This window comes from Zosterops lateralis (assembly GCF_965231275.1).
Source record: "Zosterops lateralis genome assembly, chromosome: 13".
In the NCBI taxonomy this organism is placed as follows: domain Eukaryota; kingdom Metazoa; phylum Chordata; class Aves; order Passeriformes; family Zosteropidae; genus Zosterops; species Zosterops lateralis.
The window spans coordinates 6351214-6374446 of record NC_139773.1 but is presented as its reverse complement, the minus strand read 5'-3'; the positions used below and the strand labels follow the sequence as shown (position 1 = coordinate 6374446).

Sequence of the window (23233 nt, the reverse complement as noted above, 5' to 3'; positions counted from 1 at the left end):
TGCACATGAATATGCATCTTTGGTTTCTATTATTGATTTGTTAACATTTAAGACCAGTATTGTGGCTGTATTTGTGGTGGATGTTGGCACTGCATTGTCATTTAACAGGCACCACGTAAACTGCTTTAAAATAATCAGATTCTGCCTTTCTTTTCTGGAAAAGAATTATTTAGGGCACAGGAATCTTGTCTATCCCTGTCAGCTTTTAGTTAAAAGACTGGAATTGAAAACTGTAGAAAGGCAGCTTGTTGGTCTCTTATTTCATGTGGGTAGCTTTGTCTAGATCTGTGCTTTTCCACAATGCATTCATTGAGTTTTACACCTTTATGTATGTTAAATTTGGAAGTGTCTGATGGAAAGAAGAGCAACATGTGAATGTGTGACTTCATGAATAGTACCTGGGATATCTGATTTGTGGACAGCCTCATGAGATGAGCGTTGAGCCGTCATATACGGCAGCAGAGACATTATCAGCTGATAGCACAGAAGGGAAAATGGTACTCAAGTATTTCCAAGTGAATTGCTGCTTGCAGTCTTTCTGTCAGTGTGCTGTGGGATTAAGTAAACCAAGTCTGCTGATCAGTTTGGGTTTTTTTACCTGTTCATTAAAATTTGCTATTGGGATGTTCCTGACAAGAAGTCAATACCATTTTCACTCATCTTGCTGGGGTAAAAAAGGAATGCAGCAGCCCTGCAGTGGAGGTGGTCCCTGCTATGTTAACTGTCCTTCAGTTTTGCTTTATGAAGCGTGCTGGTGCTTGAAGGGCCTGTGGGATATAGCACTGGACACTGGTCTCTTGTTCACTGCTTATATCTCTTGCTGTGCAAGGAGGTTTAGTGGATGCTTGAATGCAGAGTGTATGTGGAGTTAACTGTGACTTTAGATGTGACTTTTGAGTGTTAATTTTTATCAGCCTCTAAATTTGAAGTGTGTCTGAAGATGTTCAGTTCTTTTGAGTCAGATAAGAGTATTGGCTGCTTTTTCCAGATTGGGTTTTTTAGTCTTGTTTCTTCTGTGGTATCAAAAGCTTGTGTTTGAGAATAGTGAGTCCTTTTCATAACTTCATATGTATCTGTTAGGTTACAGCTGTTAGCCGTTTACAAAAATAGGTAGATACTTGTGGTTTATATAATGTAGATTGAGATTTTGGGACTTGGGAATTGTAATGCAGATGTGGAGAGATCACAGGAGAGGATCTAGCCTCACTTCTGTTTTGCTTCTGGTTATGTTTAGATGTGTCAGAGTGGTGTTTGTGTTGTGCTGTCAGTTGGAATTGTGTGCTCAGGCTGAGGAGTATAAAAAGTGATTCAATGAAAGCAAAAGGAATTTAAATTTTTCAAAGTGAACAGTAAAATACTGAAACTGTTCTGAATAGGTTTAACTTAACATCTGCTGTTTGAATAGGTACCAGACATGGCGGGCTACCCTCACATCCGTTACATTTCATCGGGATTGGATGGAACATCATTCAGAGGCCCTTTCAGGGGCAATTTTGAGGTTTGTAATAGAATAAAAGTAGATATATGTCAAAACATGTCATGAGGGAATATGGGGGGATATATGATAGAGCTAGTTCTATACATAGATAGAAAAGAATCATAAAGAAAACACCCTTTACTTACAGAATGCCCTCGCCATTGTGGAGTGGGACAAAAGCACATTGAAAAGTTTGTTAGGAGAAGGTGCCCTGTGGACAATGCAGGTTAGGTGGCAATTACCTGACAGTACATCTTGCTCTGCCAACCAGCCATCAGTAGGACTGAGTAGTCCCATGACATTCTGGGAGAAGGCAGTGGTGTTTGAGTAATTGTGCCAGGATCCTCCAAGTGAGGCTGAAACTTGGCACACTCCCAGCGCTGTGCTGTTGTATAGAGCAGGAATTGAAATGGAGTGAAGGAAAAAAAAACCAGGAGAACATAAAAGGTATCAGATGCAGAGAGTTAATGACCTAGACCACTGAAAACCTCTTCAGTGATATCTCATGGTTCTAAGAAACTCATTGCTGGAGAAAAATAAATCAGTCATTGTATTTCAACTTAAGCAACTTTTTTTTTCTTCAAAGCCTTAATGACTGTTAGAAGGCAAATATTTACAAAGCATATTTTAATTGCCTTTTCCTCAGTAGACACAGAAGTATATGTGAACATACTGATAGCCATTTCTAGCTGACAAACTCATTTTTTAGTAGTAAAATAGTATTTGCCTAGAACTTAAAATATCAGACAGTGTTGTGTGGGTTTTTCTGCAGAAGCCCATCACTTTTCCCACACAACATACTCTTTTTGGCTTTGCCTATATTTAATTAACTCAGGAAATAAGAGTTTGTCATTCTAAAAATGAAAATGGGTTAGAAAAAACCTAATACTTCCTCAGTGTAGTTGAAATAATAGTTTTTATACTGTTTATTCCTTCATGACTTTTAGGAGCTGATTCACTTGGAGGAACGACTAGGCAATGTTAATCGTGGAGCAACACAGGGAACTATAGAAAGATGCACATATCCACATAAATACAAAAAGGTGAGGATTTCTCAAATTGTGGCCTGTCTGTAATATTTTTTTGAACTTGTAATAATTTTAAAGGTTAGCTTAAATCTGCAGAAATGTTAGCTTCAGAGAGGGCATGTTTTCTGTATCTCAAAATTTCAAGGATTGTAAACAAAGCTTACAATGCCACTTGTTTCACAAGGAAAATTTAAAATTAGTTTGTTAGATAAAGAGCTACTGTGATGTGATAAACAGCAGTGGTTTGATATGATTAACTTGTCCCGTAGTTACAAGTAGCCTTGTGAGTAGTAAAATAACTGCTGGAAATAGCAAACAACAGACTTCAGTGGTAGCTCACAGACTAAGGCTCTGTGTCTGCAGTAAACAGTTCACAGTGCTTTACTTGCTTGGTATGTATCAATTTAACCTTTACTTTGGACACATGGGGAAGACAGGAACACCAGGAGGTTTTGAACTGGGTTGCAAAGATTTGACAACTGAGGTTGTCTCTCAGTTGGAGTTCAGTCTATGATAATACACAGTCCCATCCACATGGCACTGTTCTTTCATACTTGATAAATAGTGACAAGACACTAGGTTGAAAGGATTTTTTGTTTGCCTCTACATGGATGAAATTAAGATATTTAATAGACAATAAGTAAAAGGACTGGTTGCAGCACTATGAAATTGATAGTCCAGTAGACTTTTATAATTAACAAAAATTAAATCTGAAATATCTGGCTTTTGTTCCCCAAGTGGTGGTTTTTGATTCATTTTGGCTCAAATACATTTTAATAAATATTACAAAATGTTTTCAAAGAAATATGTGTTGAATATGTATCAGAAACAGATTTTACTCAGTTTGTCAATAATGTCATCTCTACTAATAAGGTAACAACTGATTGGTTCTCACAGAGGAAACTGCACTGCAAACAAGATGGGGAGGAAGGAACAGAGGAAGACACAGAGGAAAAGTGCACCATCTGTTTGTCTATATTGGAGGAAGGTGAAGATGTCAGGTAAATAACACTGAATAACAGAATATAATGTTAATGTTCTGGCTTTGACACCATTCTTGGATCTGGTGCACTACTTTGCAGTACTGCTTAGGTTAACAGTTACAGGTAACTACTGTCCTTGAACTAATAAAGTAAAACAAGGTGCAGCTGAAAATACGCATTGCTCAGTCTGTATTGTTGTTAGGTAGAGTGTAGGTTATTTTATCAGAGTCTTCTACAGTTTGGCTGCCTGTGTTATAACATGAGCCCAAGATGATGTCCTGAATTAAGCAGGACTGTCAGTGTTCCTGAAGTAGTGCTGCTTAAACTCCAGCAGGTTTAAATCAGTGTAATACAGCAGAAGTCGTTTGATGCTTGACTTCATTGCCCATATCCATTTCTTTTTGAAATTAGATAGAATGCATGTGCAGCTGGAAAGGCTGTGAAACCTGTGGGAAAACAGCTCAGTAGCAAAGCCCACACTATGTTTTTTCCAATGGGTTTGTTGATATGGAAATGCTTTATTAACACTGATGTTTTTGTGTTCTGACAACAGGCGCCTTCCGTGTATGCACCTTTTCCATCAAGTATGTGTAGATCAGTGGTTGATTACTAACAAGAAGTGCCCCATTTGCAGAGTGGACATTGAGGCTCAGCTGCCTAGTGAAAGTTGACACTGCTTTCCAGAACTCTTGTCCTCCCTCTTGCTCCCTCTCATCCTCCTGGTACTGCAGTCAACCAAAGATGGCATGACTTACCTGCGCAGATTTGGAAGCATTGAACCCAGAGTGCTGGCTCTGCTATATGGTACAACTAATGCTAGACCTACAGTTTATGTAGAAGACAGTTGAGTTTCAGTGTATTTATAAATTTGTTTGTTTGTTTTACATTTTTTTCTTTAAATTCATTACTGTATTTTTGCATGGTCCCTTGTATTGCATTTGTTTGCACATATTATGGGCTTTGTGACCCCAAACTTGCAGGCGAGATTAGCTGCTTTAGTAAGTAGAATTGTGTGGTCTGTTTTTCGGTTTGTTTTATGTAGTATCAAGCTTTGAAAGTATGATTTCACTCATTACTAACCTTGAGTTCCTTAATTTAATCGATCATATATATTTTAGTTTAAATGTATAAAGATCATCTAGAAAAGGATAATATTATGTATTGAGACATTCCTTAATTAGGAAAAAATGGCTGCTGTATATTTACAAGATCAGTTATGAGTCAAATAACATCCTTAATACTGGGAACAGAATATTAATTATATTCAGTTTGACTGATACATATAGCATACTCATCACCAGAGTTTTTGTCTGATCAGATTTTTGTGTTTGTTTTTAAAATTTCAGCACAATGCAGATATATTTGAATGTCAATATTAAACATTTAGACTGCTGTTCAGATTGTATTTATCATTTTCTTCTATGTCTAGAAATTTGAATCCCTAACTTAAATATATGCTGCTGTGAAACAGCTCTTAGTGAACACTAAATGTTGATTTCAGTTAGCTGGATTGTAGATACTTGCAGATTGAAAGAATTATTAGGGACATGGAAAAAGAGCTTAGAATCTGTTTGGTCTTCTGCTAACTTAAGTTGAAGTATCTGCGCACATTGAGGGTTGGTTTTTTTGGGGTTTTTTTGGCTGTGTTTTTTGTTTATTTGTTTGGGTTTTGTTGGTTTGTGTTTTTTTAATATAAAACCATTCAATAAGGACTTAAAGCTGCAGGGTTTTTGTTTGGGTTTATATACATGACTTCATAGAATTTCTAAGGATTCCAGGCTTGTCTTGGGATTTTTATTAGATTTAAAGTTAATAAAGTTAGCTAAATCCACTTGTCTCTTGTTTTTATTTTTCATTAGTAAGTTGAAAGCCTGTAAATTCCTGTAGAAACTGAGACACAAATTATGTGGTTCCCTAGTTTTTGCCTTGATCATAGATTCCCTCTTTATAAATTACCAACAGTCCATCACTGATTGAAATATTTTCTATAGTTAAGATTTGCTGCATAATATAGTATATAGAATTAAGTTATAATGTACTAACATTTTGCCTTTGAAGGAGGTTTTAATTCATATCAGGATTCAAGTTGCTCATCAACATTCTTTCACATCCAATAGATTTTAGTTTATTTAAATGTGCTCAACATTGCAAAATGCAAATGTGCAAAAACATCGAGACAGTATTACTGTCACTTTGGAAAGGATGTTCCTTGGGGATCATATATGAACATGTCAATTTAGCTTGCATTAAGCCACCTGCTTTGTGAGTGGATTGAATAATAAATACCTTCAGTTTCTCTTGTCTTTGTCTTTCATGATCAGAGTAAGTGTAAAATGGTTTACAGTAAACCTAGAAGATAAACTGTTATGTTTACACTAAAAAATCCATTTATAAATATTACCTTATCTAATTTGATGCCTGTTTCTGTATGGTTAAAGCTGCTTCCCTTTTATTTTTTTTTACCTGTTAATAGTAGCATTTGCAAGTACAGTGTCTATTGCTGGCAACAAACTTCACACCTCTGGCACTGAGGCTTTATACAGAAATTTAATTCCAGCATGTGAGATAAACTGACCTTTTCAAGCTTAATTGCATTGCTAAAACTGAACTTAAAACCACTTTGTGCTTGTGTGATGGGGGGTATGGGAGAGAGGCAACACGATTGGACTGCTCCAAAACCTGACTTGGGTTTATGCTAAAGCTTCTTGAACATTTTGGCTGTAGGAAACTGAAAGTGACTGCCAAGCTGAAGCTACATTAATTTATTCCTTGCTATGAATAAAAAGTAACTGGAAGGACTGAACAGACTTTGTGTTTTCCAGTGAAAAGAAATTAATTGACCACTAATGCTTGAAGACTGATGATACTAATTTCTAAGAGTTTCCAAGAAGGTACTTGAGAGATACAGGACAAAAAAACCCAGGGACTCTGAAGTAACTGAGCCCCTGGGTATGTGATAGATTCTATTTTGGCTTCCTTACTGGACAAAAGAAGCACAGGATTAGGGGATTTTTTTTTTCTTTTTAAGGAAATATTTTATGGGTCTAATTTGAGTGCCTGGTACTTAGAGGTATTTTAGTGATCCCTGAATTGATTTGTTATATAATAGCTACTGATACTGTCTTGCTTTTAAATGTATGCATAACATTGTAATGTGATGCTGAACACTTAGGTATTTGTCAGGAATCACAGTGTTCTGATCTTAATGCTATTGCAGGGGCTAAAAAGCTGCAGCTTACTTCTGTTCCAGAAGGTTGTGACTTAACCATAGTTTAAGGAAGGAGAAGGAATAGGCTTGTCATTTTGAGAATTTCCACCACTTACTGTGCTTTATATGCTTAGATGCATTGCCTTAAGTTTTCTGCAGCATCTTTGAAGATAAGATTCTCAACAGTATGCATCAAATTACTTTTCATATAAAATTCCATTGTCAAAAGAAATCCTTTTGTATGCAATAAATAAAATGTTAGACTGGTATCATTCAAAATGTGTGTTTCTTTTGCAATTTTTTTCCCTTTCCCTTGTTTTGCTCTTGAAATCTTGATCCCTAAACGTTTTCGTTTACACGTATTAATTACTGCAGTTATTCCCCAAGAAAAAACTCTCATAGCGAAAGATCATAATTTAATTACTGAGTTAATTTAAGTTAGATAACTCCATTTAGCAGGATAATTGAGTTGTAAGAGACGGGAGAAAAAATTTAAGTAAACTTTTCTGTCGGTTTAGGCAACGGCGGAAGCGTTGAAATTCCTGGATCTCGGGACTTGTTATTGAACCTCCTCCTGCCGGTTCGGCCGCCTCCCCCGAGCCGGGAGCGCCCGTAACCCCCTCCCCGTGGGCACCGTTCATTGCCCGCCCCGTGGGGAGCGCCCGTTCCCGCCGTTCCGGCGCCTTCGGGGTTAAACTCCCCCGGGCCCTGCGGGGGGCGCTGCACCGCCCGCCGGAAGCGGCTACGGCCGTTTCCTGCTGGGGCGGGGCCTGCGCGGATGGACCAATCGGACGCGTGCATCGTACGAAGTTGTCCAATAGTAGCGCGGGCCAGGGTTTAAAGGGAGCCGCGGCAGCGTGAGGGAGCGGCCGACGGTTTGTCTGGGAGCGGAGCGGTTTGTGCGAAGCGGCGGCAGCGGCCCCCCCGTCCTGTCCGTGCCCATGGCGCTGCCCGTGACGCGCCGTGCCCCTGTGAGTACCGCCACGGCCCGGAGGCGGAGAGGAGCAGCCCCGGGGTGGGGGGCGAGAGAGGGGCGGCCGAGGGGCCCCGCCGGTGTTTCCCCTCGGGCGGGCGGGGGGGCCGCGGGTCGGGGCGGCTCTGGGCCCTCACACAGGCCGGGCCCCCCGGAATGGGGCGGGGGTGCGGGCCGGGGGCGGCTCTCGGCTCTCACACTGGCCGGGCCCCCCGGAATGGGGCGGGGGCGGCGGCCGGGCCGAGCTGTGGCCAGCGGTGGGAGGGGGCCCGGCACGGGCAGCGCGGGCGCCGCTCCCGCCTCGGCCTGGCCTGGCCTTGGCCGCCCGCGGCTCCCCCGCGAACGGGGGGATGCGGGAGTGCGAAAACTAAAGCTGCTACAGGGGGAGGTGTAGGGAGGGACTACGGCAGCTTCTCCTCTGTGGTGAATGTCTGTTTGATGGTTTAAACTGAACTCCACGAAAATCCTGAAGCATCGTTGTCTCATTGCTGCGCATAACAAAGAAAAATAATTTTTGCGTGTGTAGTACAGCTTTTTAATTTATATGGCATATATGTAACGATAAACTTGCTTTATGAATCCCCTGGGGGGCGCTGCTAGCGTTACAAAGTGTAAGTATAATAGAGTTAAATAGGCAGGTGAGCACTCTGACCTTAAAAAGGTAAAAAGTGTAAGATAGGGTGCTTTGCTTAATTTTACAATACCGTTCACAAGTACAGTGCTCTGAACCTGGAGAGGAGACTTGTTCCTCTGAACGGATGTGACTGGCTAGGAAGTAAAAGCTGTTTGAGTAATGCATCAGAGGTACACACAGGTACAGTGGGGGTAAGTCTGTAACGGAGTCAGGTATTGGAAAGTTGTTGGTCTGTGACTCAAAATTTTGCATTTTTTCATTTTAGATCACTAGAGGGATGGAGAATGCTGTGTCTGACCTTAGAAGTAAAGCAAAACCTCACGTGACTGGCAGAAGGGCTGCTTTAGAAGAAATAGGAAATAAAGTTGCAACAAGAGGAACACACATATCAAAGGTAAAAGAACATTTAAAATCTCTATACAGAGAGAATTTGGATTACTGCTCTGTACTAATAATAATTGTTTTCATGACAGAAAACAGAATGCTCCAAAGCATCCACAAAGCCTGTGAAAGGACCTAGCAAGGTGACAAATGGAATTGTACTGCCTAAAGCTCCAGCTGCTGTAAATCAAGTAAACAAAGAAGCTGATGTTCCAAAGGTAGGAAGTGATGATACTGTTCCAGTTTTAAATTTGATTTGCAACTTTGAGCTCTACCTTCACAATAGTTTATCTGTGGCTGCATCTTATTCCTCTGCTGAAAAAGCAAAGCCTCCTAACCGAGGTTTTGGTTTAATGCATGTTGTACTTAAAGGCTGACAGTTCAAGTGGCAGAATAAGCGGTTGGATGAAGTTTCTGCTTTAGCTGGTAGTTACTAAAAGATCTTGGGATTCTCTTTGTGGTATCTCAGTGAAAACTTCCTGCACTGGAGCCCAAGCTTAGTTTCAGCTTCCATGGAAAGAAATTGCATTAGTGACTGGTGGAACATGGAAGCAAAGGAATGTTGAAACTTAAACAGTAGATCCGTAAGATGTGTTAACAGATACGATCCGTTCATTAGGTTTTGTCTCCTGTCCCTATGGATGTGTCAATGCAAGAGGAGGATTTGTGCCAAGCCTTCTCTGATGTGCTGCTCAACAACGTGGAGGACATTGACGCGGAGGACTGGGAGAACCCCCAGCTGTGCAGTGACTACGTGAAGGACATCTACCTGTACCTGCGGGAGCTCGAGGTAGGGTTCCCCAGGGCTGTCCTGGCGGGGCAGGGGGGCTGTGTGGCCCTGACCCCGTGTCCCCACTGTCCCCGTGTCCCCACAGCTGCAGCAGGCGGTGCGGCCGCACTACCTGGACGGCAGGGTGACCAACGGCCGCATGCGCGCCATCCTGGTGGACTGGCTGGTCCAGGTGCACTCGAGGTTCCGCCTCCTGCAGGAGACGCTCTACATGTGTGTGGCCATCATGGATCGCTTCCTGCAGGTTTGTGCACACTAATTATTCAGTTAACTGTGCTTGTAAAGGAGTTCAGGATTTTTAAAAACCTAACGATCTACAAAATCTGTTCTGTATATAAAAGCTGTTATGGTGCAGCAACTTAACACTGAGGCTGCTGCCTTTTTTGAGCCTGTCATTTTACAGACACCTTGGACTAGAGTGAAAACCTCATTTACAGTAATGAACATTGTCATGGTGGTATTCTAAACTGATAAATATGAATCTGACTGTCTAGAGTTTGACACTTCAGGGCCTGCATTTTAAATGTCTGTGTTGCAGAGTCATCCAGTACCTCGCAAGAAGCTTCAGCTGGTGGGCGTAACAGCGCTGCTTGTAGCTTCAAAATATGAAGAGATTTTGTCTCCTGATATAGCAGACTTTGTTTACATTACCGACAATGCTTACACCAGTAGTGAAATTAGAGAAATGGAGATGATTATTCTTAAAGAATTAAACTTTGACCTGGGGCGACCTCTTCCAATTCACTTCTTAAGAAGAGCATCAAAAGCTGGGGAGGTGAGTACCTGTCCTCATTGTGTAGCACTTTCCTGTACTGGTAAAGCCTCTCAGGATGGCTTCTGATCATGTGATCTTACCTCCTCCAGCTTAAATGCTGGATGAAGAAATGCTCAGCTCTGAAACTCCACCGTGTGGAGTAACGTGACAATGTCACTGTGGCAGCCAGTACTATTTCACATCTATTTACTGAGACCTGTGTTCAGCCTTAGTGGCAGGAATTGTACTGTTAAACTAAGAGCCCCTTGCTTTTAATCTTTTTAATCCTAATGATCAGAGTACTTTTACTAATTAAACACTAGCGGTGTTGTAGTTCTTTGTAACTTCTGGTTGCAAATATTGTGCTATTTAAGAATCAAAAGATAAGCTTTCTCTATGGCCCAACCCTTTTTTTTCTCCACCTCAGTAGTTATATTCAAATGACTGTCCACTCTTGAGATGGGCTTCAATCACCTCAGCAAACCACTGGGTAACTCAAATAAGGTTCTCCTTTAAATCATTTTACACCTCCTCTCCCCTAGTTTGCATTACTGAGGGAGCATTGCTGTCCCTAGTTGGGCACAGCAGTGCCTGATGCTGCAGTTTTCTGTTAAAATCCCCCACTTGACTTTGTGTCTAAGTTCCAGATGGCTGCTGGTCTCGATTTTGAGAGGGATGTCTGTAAGACAGGATGCTCCCTAAACTGTAGTATCTGCTATTTTTGTTTTGTTCTTGAGCACAGTAAGCAATTCTGAGTGATTATGCTAAAGTGAAGTGAAACTGTGGATTAACAAGCTCTCAATCTTGTAGGCTGATGCTAAGCAACACACTCTAGCAAAATACCTGATGGAGCTGACCCTGATAGACTATGACATGGTTCACCACCGGCCTTCAGAGATCGCAGCTGCTGCACTCTGCCTGTCTCAGAAGATTCTGGGACATAACAAATGGGTGACTATTTTAATCAAACTTGTTCTTCACTCAATGGAATTGAAGCAGTTAAAAAGTACTTTAAAAATTGTGTTTACATTGGTAACAATGCTGGTGCTGGGATGGTGGTTGGACAGCCTGATGCATAGTGGAAGGTAGAAAAAGGAATGTACCAGTAAAAAAATCCTTTCCTGTGTGAATGTTGGGATACCAAAAGGATTTTTCTTGTGAAGGCACTGAGTTACTTAAGGCTACACTGCAAGGAAAGGTAGATTTTCATAATTCTTGCAGTACATGTAGGATAATAAAGTTACGGACCATCAGTAGTGAGTTGCAATTCAGCTGCTAGTTGCTTTTTTATCCTCTGTTCCGTCTAGAAGCATGGTCCTTGACATTGATGTGTTCAGATTTCTGCACATCGGGTTACTCTGGATCTGTCATTTCAACTGACAGCTACTGTTTCCAGCACTGGAGGCTCAGCCGTGAATCAGCTCAGGGTGTTTGGTGCCTGAAGTGACTGTGGAGCAGCAATTCCCTCTTCACAAATCTCAAGTTTGTTTCTGTTCCCTGCAGGGTACAAAGCAGCAGTACTACACTGGCTATGCAGAAGATGGTCTTGTGATGACCATGAAACATATGGCCAAGAATGTAGTCAAAGTAAATGAGAAGTTAACAAAATACACTGTAAGTATAACTACTTAAATTCTTTGTCTAATGTTTTAAAAAACAGCTTTGCTGCATATTGTGGCTCCTTAGGTAAATACTCTGTATATTACCTTAAAGCATACACTGTTCTGACAAGCATGTGAGAGGCTCTTGCATGAATGTTAACAGCAAAACCTTTTAGACAAATTATGCTCCTGTTACTTTGTGAACTGGTTCAGTGCCAGCCTTGTTGCTTTGCTTGTTTTCCAAGCAGGCAAACTGACCCAAAATGATCTGCCTAAGCATAAATAGTGTATGTGTGAAACTTCTGTATCTCTGTTCTGTACTCTGCAGGCTATCAAGAACAAGTATGCAAGCAGCAAACTACTGACCATCAGCACCATCCCTCAGCTGAACAGTGAGATCATCAAGGATCTGGCTGCATCACTCCTGTGAAGCCCTGGGCAGGCACGGCCTGGTGGGGCGTGCACTTTGTCTGTCTCCTGCTTTTGTACATAGCATTCCAGCCTCCCTCAGACAGTTCCCACTCACGCAGAAGGTGACGTTTTAGATTTGCTTTGTAATACCGCTTTCTATCTAAAAATAAAACTCCTTTCTTTTAAATACTGGGAGTGTGACTCTTTAAGGTACAACCTACATGTTTGCAATCTAATGTCCAAGTGGGACATTTGACTTGAGTAGGTGATGGTTACAACTTGCAGTTAAATGGGCTTGATTATTCTCTGTGGTTGTTTCCAGAGAGAATCTCCAAGCTTTATATATTGCATTATAGTTATTATTTTCACTCGTAACATAAAGAGGAGGAAGACAGTGCATAGTTCTTGTTGTACCTTAAAGAACACTAAATATGTACTTTACTTCAATGCCTTGTTCCAAGGAAAGTATATTGAAATTTATTTCTTTTTTTGTAGTTAGCCACCTTCAAGTTTGGGGAAGGATGTAGGCTATTTTTAACAGGTATTAACCTTGTAAATCTTTGTGTTTCTCTGTGTGCTTAAGAAAAGGGAGCTAAGGTAGAAAAACTGGACATCTCCTGTAATGCTAACAGCTGTGCAGGGAATACAGGTGTGAAACTGGGAGCCATGAGACCTTTTGAAAGCAGCTCAGCTCTTGGAACCTTCTCCACTTCCTGAAAAGAAGCCTTTTAGGTTTTTCATTACCTGTTCACTTGCCCACATCTTCCCACCCTCCCACTTCTCTAATAAACCTCTGTACCTGGGATTATAGAGTCAAACCCAGCACAAGGCAGTTCTTCTTGTCACTTGACACTTTTGCTTGCTTTTGTCTTTGTTTCCAATCTAAGTGTCAGTAGCTGTATGCTCAGGGAATACAAGCATGTAAGTAATGCAACTCTTCTGCCTCAATACCTCATGGATGTCTATTTGTTAAATTAATCTTGTATAAGTAATGTTAAATGAGACCTTTTGATAGTCTCTAGGTTATACTGAACTCAGTACTCTGCCTTCCACACTCAGCTTTTTCTATGATTGCTCAGCATCTCCTCTTGATGAGTGTGCTGGCTCTGATGTAGAACTGACCTAGACCTCAGTGCTCCCCTGGGGGAAGGATGGTGAAGTTACTGGGGTTTATCTCCTCAAGCAGATTTCTCTTTCCCCTGGGATAAGTAAGCCTAGCATTTGCTGCAAATGGTGAATATTCTGAAAAATGTGCTTCATTCCTTGTGTGGATATTGTTCCTCCCGTGGACTGAGGTCCTCATTTCTGACTCCCAGAAACAGCTTCTATAGAAGATGGAATTTGTGTACCTAAGATAGACTTTGGCAGTGGTTTAGGCAGGAGGGATTCAAGATTTTTAGCTGTATCTTAAAGATCATGCAACTTTTTAATACCAACATATGCAAGGCTTTTTAGCTGCTCTTAGCATGAGAATTAAATGCAGAGCACTTCAGCTGGACATAGGAAAAACAAAAGGGATTTTTTCTTTAGAAGTCAGTGGAGTAAAATCCTGAAGCCAGTGTTGTAAAGGGATCTGTTTATATATGTGAGAACAAACTGCACAAGAGAACAAACCTGTTGATCTTCCTGTGTTTTATTTTATGGAGGTTCAAAAGGCAAAGCAGGAATTCTCAGAACTGCAGGGCAAGCAACAGCCACTCTGCTGGGGGAGGCAATCAGACTTGGGCAGTAACACCTGTGCTTTTGCTATTTAAAAGGAGAAGGAGTAGTGCATATCTGTAAGTACCTGGCATAAAAATTCTAGCAGTACTACTTCATAAGAACAGTAAACTACTGCATTATACATTTATACATGTTTCTATCATAACCAGTTTTTATATACAGTATATAACTATTTCTATAAATGTACAGCTCTGCATAAAGACACTTCTATAACAGGTAGAGTATTAAACATAAATCCATCATGGGCCAGCCATATTATTATATAAATCTTGAAGAAGGCAACATTGTTTAGCATACAGTACTATGTAATTTTCTGTTTAAATTCTTACAGTGCCTGTTGGAGTCCCTAAACACACCTGCAAACACAAACCAGTTCCATTACATCTCTGTACAGAATTACTTAAATAGACCATCACAGTAGTTTTTTAGATGGTAATATCCCAAATGAGCCTAAATCTTTTTGACATGTAGCAGCATACTTATTAACATGTTCCCCAGAATGATCTGCATTAGAGGAAATGTGCATTTAACATTATCTTCAGTAGATAATTAAAAAGGTTATGATATTCAGCTGAAGGCACTTATTAAACACACCCCTTCCAAAGTCCCTGGTTCCAGACTGTAAATCATCTTTCAGGAAGATGGTAGGTTTGAGCATTCTTCACTTACCAGGCGTTTAAACCAGGTTTTAAATATAATAAATAATTGGTCAGTTCATTGCTGTGTGGTGCTGAGACAAAGATCAAAGTCTGTACTGTGGGTAACTCTTCCTGCTCATACACAATTTACTGGTGAAAATACTGCTCAGAATGGCAGACCTTGGAGGAACAGTGTCCTGAAGGCAAGGGAGAACATCTTCAAGCACTGGTACCTTTACACCAATTTCTCTGACAGTCTTTTAAATCTTGGTGACATAATTGTTGGGAAACAGACCCTGTTTCCCTCGTAGTCTTCCCGTCCACCAGCCAGAAGGATCTGTAAACAAGGACAGCAAGGTGAGTGAGGCTCTGGAAGCCTTTCTCTGTACTTGGTGCAACCTTGCAAAGCTATGCCACTCAGTGAGAGCCTTCTGGGGAAGAAATGAGGGGACAGGATTTGTGAAATGCATTCATCCCCGGCCACATCCTTTTGCCTTTAGGGTGCTTTGGAGACCCAGAGTTGGAACTAGTTAATTACATTCTGCTTCTTGTGCTGCAGCTATGGTTTAGGCTAATTTTCCTCTAGAGCCAGTGACAGAATTAGTGTCTCACTAAGTTTACAGCTCTGCAGTACCAGTGACAGTTCTTTGCTCTGTCTCTGACATGCTCTCGAGTGAAGAGGCTGGACTGAGGTGGAGGCTTCTCTGCCCCCTGAGCCGTGCTGGAAATGTGCACCCCTAACCAGGAGCAGGTGAAGCAGAAAGGCCCGTCCTTGACCCCTGGTGGCCCCAGGCTCAAAGCCCAGCCCCGTGTGCCGTACCTTCCTTGAGGATGTCGATGACGTCGTTGGCGTTGAAGCTGAGCTCGTCCGTGTCCTGCGCGTCGTAGGCGTAGAGCGCGCGGCACTGCGGCACCTGCGGCTTGGGCTTGGGCTGCGGCTTGGGCCGGCCCCCGGCCGGGGGCGGGCGGCTCGACGTCTGCCTGCGCACCCTGCGGGGACACGGCACGGATAGTCACTCTAACACCTCCCGAGGAAATCATTTCAAACAACAGCACACAACAGGGGAAAACAGATTGTCCTCAATGTCACAACCATTAAATGTGGCAGTGTGAGGTTTCCCTGTGAAAGGGACAGAGGTGTCATTTCTTTCCTGTGGAAATGGAGGAGTAGGTACTTCCCAGCAGCAGTTCAAATGCTTAGATCACATTTAGTGTCCAGGCTGCAATGGAAGCAAATGTGCACACGCACATGCATATCTCTGTGTCTACACAGCTCAGGCTGTGTCTCTCCCCTTGCCCCCGTCACCAGTGATTTAGTTTTCAGTATCAAAAACAAAGTTCTAGCTCACAGGCTTGCTACTTTACCATTCTTGTGACTAAGCTGTAACAGAGACTCGCATCTCTTTTAAGTTGCCTCAGATTCCAGGGCCATCTATGGACTTGTTCTGTTACAGCCAACTCTGAAGCAGCAGGGGAGATGCTGCACAAACTGTCACAGCTGTGACCACTCCAGAGATTAGGAAGGGGAAAGAGGGAAGAAATGCATTTTGCCAGCTCATCAGCTAATAAAGGCTGGAAGAGAGAACAGGTATTAGACTCAGTATGTCAATTTAAAATTATTAATATATGTCCTGAATGACTAAAAATGTAATGATGTGGAGGAGAATGAATTGTGATCATGTCATGTAATGCCATGATAACGTAACACAGCTTTTACAGAACAGGGTTCTGTAAAACAGTTACATGAAGTCCTAGGCTTAGTTTTGTCAATAAACCTCTAATTCTAACTTTGTAGTGAAGTGCACCAGAAAATAAGATTTGAAATATGGATTATAACAGCACTTCAGTTCTCAATGTATCTATGAGGGGAGAGATTTTTCTCCTGTTCTTCAGCATCTCAGGGTAGGAGACACTGTGAAACCTTAGACCTATGTATGGAAATGAAGGAATTCAGCACAAGTCTTGGAAAAATAGCTCAGCTTTTGTGCAGCTACGGTAGAACTACAGTATCTTAAATGAGATGTTTTACTGCTGGGGAAGGAGTCTGCTGATTTTAATCTTGGTCTTGTACTGGATTGTTGGTACCACTGCATCCTTCTTGGCAGCTTTGCTAAAAATAAACCTAACTCTACTCTTAAAAATTGTATCTACTTCTATATGGCTGTGGTTTTGAGATACTAAATTCACATCTCTTCTAGCTCTCAGCTTCCTTTTGAAAAGGAACAGGCACAGAAATGTGTCTGAAATCCACTGGTGAATACAGTTATGTTTCTTTTCAGTGTATTAACAAAGGAGCTCATAATGCCCAGGAAGACAGCCTTGGGAATGTCACTTTCCTAAGAGTACTTTCCTTAAGTTTGTTACTGCTGCAGAACATCTGGCATGTTTGGTTTTGGTTTTATCCTATGGCTAATGTGTTTTTTGTTGTTACATGAACTGTAGTCTCAAGACAAAGTAATGTTAGTAAAAGAGTTTAGGAAGAAGCTGACATGTGACAATAACATTTCAAATACCACTATCCATGGAAGTTATTACAAGATGGAAATGTGCCTCTTAACATGTGCTGATGGGATGGAAAATGGTAAAATAAGTAGCAGTGGCCACTTCTTTCTGATTTCTTCCTTATTTGGAGATTAATCTTAAACATAAAAAGCTCTAAATATGCCTGAAATATCATGGCTGACACTTGGCACAGTGGGGTAACATGACTAAGTATAATGCAAAGACCTCTACATGCCTAACCCTGTTTTGAGGGCTCCATGTTTAGGAACTAGAAAGCTCCTCCCAAGGAACCCTGTGTATTTTCAATTCTCAAAATCTGTCAACTTTGATAACTGAGGTGTGTAATGCTCACTAACATTGTAACTAACCTACTTAATAAGCAGCCTGTTAGATCACACAGCAAAAGAATGCTTAGGCCACCAGGGTAAGTTAGTGCACAACACCTGCTAAGGAGCTTGGCTGCTAATTGACACCCAAGACAGGGCTGCTTGAACAAAAAGTTGCTCTTGATACGGTTAAAAATAAATACACTTTTGCTGGCTCCAAGAACTCCTATTCATGCAGATCATGGGATTCCATCAAACTGCTTCTTCTAAATTAAATTTTCTTTTTTTTCCTAGAACTGCTGAATAGGCAGCAGTCTTTGACAATTAAGTGACACTCAAGACATTAGCTGCACTAATGTTCTACAAGAGAGTGGAGTAAGGGCTGAACTGAAGTAGAAACTGTTGGGTCACTGAAAACCCTTAAATTTTTTTGAGGCCTTCAACATTCAAATTTAAGGAATTAAGCTAGAGCTGCTTTACCTTTACTCCTATGGATGTAGGATGGAGTATATTTTGGAATCTGATGGAATGGATGATACCTTTGAGTACAGCTCAATAGCACAACCTGGTGATTCATGCACAGAGTATATCAGTCATGAACAGTTTGAGTATGTAAGACTTTTTGCAAAAATGGACATCTTTTTATCAGAGTCAACAAAATCTTACCCAGCTGCTCCTTGGTCAGGTACTTTCAAGAAATCCAAGCTTTGTGGTTGCTGTGAAATCTTGCCTGATCCTCCTGACATTTGCTGCGGTAAAACTGGTCGTGTCATATTCGTGTACAGCAGGTTCTTCTGATTGGCCCATTGATTTCCTGGGATCTGGGGATGGGCTGCAGACTCGGGGGGATTTATGACTCCATTTTGCTGCTGACCTAGAAGGAAATAAAGTGTGAGTGTATGCAGTCCAAACTCCAGCTCAGTAAAGGTAACCTTTGATGGCTTAGCTGTCAGACTCAGCTGTCAGAGAGCCCCACCTATCAAGGAACCCAAACCCAAAATCATGTTGAAATGTTGATTTATATCCAGTTTCTGGTCTGCTGACAATCTGTTCTGGGGTCCCAACTTCATGGACTCTTGCTCAGATGTACCCTGGGTATTCCAAGCACAATGATTAGCTCTCAGCTGAGTTCCAGTTTAGCTAACATGGTACCACCAACTCTCTGAAACACTGCACAACATTTTATCCACATAAGGGTTAATCCAAAGTTACCCAGAATTTCTTCTTTTTATTTTGAAGTTCAGACTCAGTCTACCACATACTCAAGGAATTTGACTGTTTTTATTAAGTTTCTATAAATACTTGTCTATTTTTTAACAAGCATGCGGGGGTGGGGGGGTGTTTGGGCTCTTTTCTTGTTTTGTTTAAAAATAATGCCTTGATGCTATTTGGATAGTTTAAAAGGAGTTTGAATTTTCTAGGACTGACATGGATATATGCTTTTAAATAAAGAATTATGCCTTTAACTTGAATTTAAAGCAAACTCACCCATGTCTGAGCTACTTGCAGTAGCCTAAAGAGCTACTGCAAATAGCTAAAGAGCCTTAAGAGCTATCAGGGCCTAAAGAACACAAGCTTACATGCTTTACATTCCTAAAACCCCTATGGAACAAAACAGGAGCTATGCTTCTATGAAAAATCACTTTCCTCAGTTATATGGGTGACCCTCTCTTCGGCCATTGTAATTATTCCTGCTAAACATTAGCAGAAAGTACAGCTGTGCAGAAGAGAATTCATAATCACAGCACCTGGGAAAACCCCACTGCCTGTAACAGTTGGTCTTTGCTTCTGATGTTCTCTGGGTACTGAGGAAGAAATTAAGGGTCATAAACTCCTTTGTAAACCCCACTTTGCAATCCAAGCCAGCATGGCACATACATTATGGTGATGTCAATACAGGTTTGGGTTATTCTGAACCGTATGGAACACTCTGTTCAGCTACTGCACCACTGATTTCAAAACAAGATGTGAAAACAGCAGAACCCAGATAATTGTTCGGGACTTTCAAGGAGAAATTTGCCCAAATCATGACATGGCTTCAAACTTGAAAATCTGGACATTTTAACTGGAATTCTTTTGTCACACCTGTCTGCAATTTTGATTTTCCAGCTATGTGTGGCTACTTTCCAAGACAGTTTAACATTCAAAAAACAACAAGCCATGTTACTGTAACCTACAGACAAGTTTGTAGGAAAGCCTTCTAGTCACCTTTTGAATGTGACAGCCCAGTGCCTGAGGGTCAACATAGCACTTACCTTCAGCAGTAACAATCCTCCCAGCTATAAAACTGCTCAAAGAGATTTTGAAAGTATAAACCAGACTGTCCTTGCTTTAACTGATGCTGTACAAATACTCACTGTCTCTGTTTGCTGACAGGTCAGTTCTTACAGTAATTTCCCACTTCACTACTAGTTCTGGCAGATCACACAGTCCTTAGTTTGACTCATACAGCTGTGAGGATTTGGAATTGTCTATTTAATTTGGTGACTGAGACTGGTCACACCCCTAACTTCCACCATTAGCATTGTGCTTCTTAATAAACAGCAGCTGACTGAAAGAGCACTCTTTGTTAAAAAGAAAGTACTCTGGCATTGTAAGTAAAAAAAAAAACCTCTTGGGAAAAGTTGGGTCAATGGAATATTGTTCTCCCCTGTGAGTTCACAAGCAAAGTTAATCTTATCTGCCCAGGGCAGAAGTGGAACACCCTGATGACATCAGTCTCCTGCAGAAAGAGCCGTGCTGTTCACTGGCACAGCTGCCCCGTCCCAGCACTGGGGCACACAGGAGTTGTAACATGCCTGACAGGGCAGGACAATGAGACACGAATTGCATTCTGTGCTGTGCTGGCCCTGAAAGCATTTTCACTGGAAAGCATTGTCTGTGGCTTGATAAGCACAGAGCCTGGACCCTTCACAGTGGAGAAGGCTACAGGGTCAGGTTTGGATTCTGTGGCTTATACCAAGTGTCTGAACAAGTCAAGCAGGACAGCTCTGGGGGAATATCCAGGAAGACACTTCATAAAATGCCTACAAACAGATGCTTTCCAGGCAGGATCTTTTAAAGAGTTACTGTTACTATATTTCTTTTTAATGGGTAAAAATTGCCAGACAACAGGAGAAAACCAAAGGCCTTCATTTGGAATTGTTTTGCCCAAGCTAACAGGACTTACCTGGAGGAGGTGGTGCAGCTCTCATAGGATAAGTCTGATTTTGAGACCTACTGGAATATCCTCTGCCCTGGGTAAGGTTCCGTCTAGTAGGACCTAGAAGAAACCAGCAACATTCATTGTTACACCTTCACAATTACATTAATTTGGTAGGTCCTGCTGGCTGCCAGACCCCTTGCTCTGTGATCAGGAAGAGCTGATCTTCAGCAATAAGGAATCTGATGCCTGCAGGCTTTGTCAGGCTGTTATAAAGCATTAGGTGCAAAAAGAATGACTTTGGGATACTCTCCCTTTTGTGATCCAGTTCAGCCTCAGGATATAAAGCAAAGCCATCTTGCAACTACAGTAAGCAAGGCCCAGAACACTGACAGCTGTAGAGCAGCAAGGAACTCCTTAGGGTCTTTACAGAGAAATTAATCAAGGACATGGTGAGGCTAGAGCCAAGCACGGACAGAGAAAGTCAACCATTCTGATTTTATATCCCCTAATTTCTAGAGGAAATTTGTACTTACGGGAATTCTTTGGTAGCCCTGGTCCAATGCTGATCTGCAGCACTTTATTACTTGGTTTGAGAATGGCTACATCTCCTTGGCCTTGCATAAACTGCACTTGTCGAGAACCAGCACTGCTCCAGGGCCCCCAGCTCTCCTTCTTCAGCTTCACTTCAAGTCTGACAGAAGTGTGTGAACACACGAATGAAAAAAACCCCAGAACTGCTACATCAAATCAAAGTAGTATTGCTTGGCAGCAGATAATTTAGAAATATCAAATTAAAAGCTTAGACTAAGAATCTGCATTCCATGAGTGACTCAGCTGACATAATCACCTAATTAAATATTTTTTCCGTGCTTTTTTAAACAATATTCTTCTTAGCTGACATTTTAACTTTCCTGGTAGGGCTTCTCAAAGGAAGTTTAAGATGCCCTGGAGAGGACAGTGAGCTTTGAACAAAAATGTGCAAAGGTGCAAGTAGGAGATGTATCAGCCCTGAGCCACCAGTGCCTCTGCTGGTGCTGCTCAAATGCTGCAGAGGATGCTCCTGCTCCTGCCAGGAGCCAGCAGAGCTGTGCAGTGGCTGTGCAGAGCCCTGCCCTGGTGCCACAGTCAGGAGAACACAGGCAGCTCTCCATGCACACACAGTGGGAAGTGTCAACTGGCCCCGGTAAATCCTAACCTGTTACTCTGACAGGGCAAGCACAAAGTCTGCTCTCCTTGCCCATACACTGTGCTACTTCCTATTGTAAATAAACTCAAGTTGCAGTCACTCATTTGCCTTGGCAGCCAAGAACAAACATTTATCCCTAGAAGCCCATTGAAAAAAAGCCATAACTCACGTATTGCTAAATTTCAGAGGTAGTTTTCTTTGCGTTTTCTCTTCGTATCGTTTTGATAAGAGGCTTAAAAACTCTGTTTTGAAGACTGATTCGAGCAAACTATCGTATTCCTGTTCATGTAGAATGAAAATGTCATCCTGCATGGTGCTGCAAGGGAATGAGAGCATACACCATTGAGTTTAAAATGTCATCAGCAAATACAGCCAGCACTATAATGACATTTGCAGAGTACTCATGGTTAATTTTTAAAAACATAACGAAGTCCAAGCAGCATTGATTACAGAGAACATGCTTGCTTTCTGAGAACAGGTTTGTTTTTTTTCAGGAGTTGATAATGGAATAGCTGAAAGAATCCCTTCTGAGAGACAGGAATACTACTTAGTAATTTTACAGTAATTACTGTTAGCAAAAAAACATGTGCTATCAAAATTACAATTACAATCCTTCTCTTCAATAATAGCAGATTTTGTGACTAGGGATAAATTGGAAATTCGAAGGTTACTGAAGCAAGTCTGAAACCCAAAGCAAGCAAATTCAAAAAAAAAGCTTTCAATTCCCACTTCATCAATCAACTTATTTTCCCTGTCCTACACAAATTGCTCTGTCAATGGAAAAAATACATTCCAGGTACTGACCTTAAAGAAACAGAAAGAATTCTCTCCACTTCCATCCTTCGCTTCAAGACTTCCTTCACCTGGCCCTTTTCTGGGCCCTGCTTTACCTTCTCACGCCCGATCAGGTAAATGCACTTGGGAGTGAGGACGAGATCTCGCTTCACGCTCTGAAACACAATATTGAAAATACACAGCCCTGTGCTGCATGGGGTGACCCTGAGCTGGGAGTTCCTGCTCAGGATGGTGCAGACAACTCTGACTTGCAGCACAACTCATCTTTAGGGGATGTTGCTGTTCCACCCACCTTGAACCGTCTGTCATATTTAGTTACAGTGTCTGCAAAATCGATCTTCTCCCGCTTGCCCACAAACTGGCGGAGCTCGGGGCGGTCCTCCATGCCTATGTAATCTCCCACAAAGTTCCTGTTAATGCTGTTCCGTCTTCTCTCCTTCTTGTTCAGCAACAGATCTGATGCTTAAATACAAAACACAAACATTGATTAACAGTATCTACTAAATTTTGTAAAGTCATGCTCTCAAAGAGCCAACTGTTTCACACAGAATTTCTTCGGAGCTGATAACCAAAGTGTATCTAATATAGAAAAACAGTGAGGCATTGCTACTAATCCTTTAGATAAAGATATATGTCATCACCTAATCCATTCCTAATGAAATATACTGATGGCAAGCTC

At 41.5% G+C, this 23233-nt stretch overlaps 3 protein-coding genes across 6 annotated transcripts in view; 2 read left to right on the top strand and 1 right to left on the bottom strand.

The window, feature by feature from the left end:
- Positions 1-6899, top strand: part of RNF111 (ring finger protein 111) — a 43914-nt gene extending 37015 nt beyond the window's left edge. Inside the window, exons 11-14 of one of the 2 annotated variants that reach the window (XM_083871346.1) lie at positions 1406-1498; positions 2425-2520; positions 3403-3506; positions 4042-6899. In XM_083871346.1, the coding sequence (XP_083727472.1) occupies positions 1406-1498; positions 2425-2520; positions 3403-3506; positions 4042-4159 (411 nt within the window). In that variant the 3' untranslated portion in view covers positions 4160-6899. Of the gene's footprint in view, positions 1-1405; positions 1499-2424; positions 2521-3378; positions 3507-4041 lie in introns of both variants that reach the window. The other variant, XM_083871345.1, reaches the window with a different exon arrangement.
- Positions 6900-7497: 598 nt separating this feature from the next.
- CCNB2 (cyclin B2) lies at positions 7498-13233 on the top strand. Its single transcript, XM_083871113.1, has 9 exons — positions 7498-7667; positions 8569-8697; positions 8777-8902; positions 9304-9474; positions 9560-9718; positions 10013-10249; positions 11039-11179; positions 11732-11842; positions 12158-13233. The coding sequence occupies exons 1-9, from the start codon at positions 7638-7640 to the stop codon at positions 12257-12259; spliced, it is 1206 nt and encodes a 401-aa protein (XP_083727239.1). The 5' UTR covers positions 7498-7637; the 3' UTR covers positions 12260-13233.
- Positions 13234-13855: 622 nt separating this feature from the next.
- MYO1E (myosin IE) overlaps positions 13856-23233 on the bottom strand; it is a 73858-nt gene continuing 64480 nt past the window's right edge. For all 3 annotated transcript variants that reach the window (XM_083871137.1, XM_083871136.1, XM_083871135.1), the window contains exons 21-28: positions 22847-23016; positions 22564-22709; positions 21929-22075; positions 21107-21264; positions 20598-20690; positions 18095-18302; positions 15421-15590; positions 13856-14937 (exon numbers count right to left, since the gene is read on the bottom strand). In XM_083871137.1, the coding sequence (XP_083727263.1) occupies positions 14861-14937; positions 15421-15590; positions 18095-18302; positions 20598-20690; positions 21107-21264; positions 21929-22075; positions 22564-22709; positions 22847-23016 (1169 nt within the window). In that variant the 3' untranslated portion in view covers positions 13856-14860. The remainder of the gene's footprint in view (positions 14938-15420; positions 15591-18094; positions 18303-20597; positions 20691-21106; positions 21265-21928; positions 22076-22563; positions 22710-22846; positions 23017-23233) is intronic.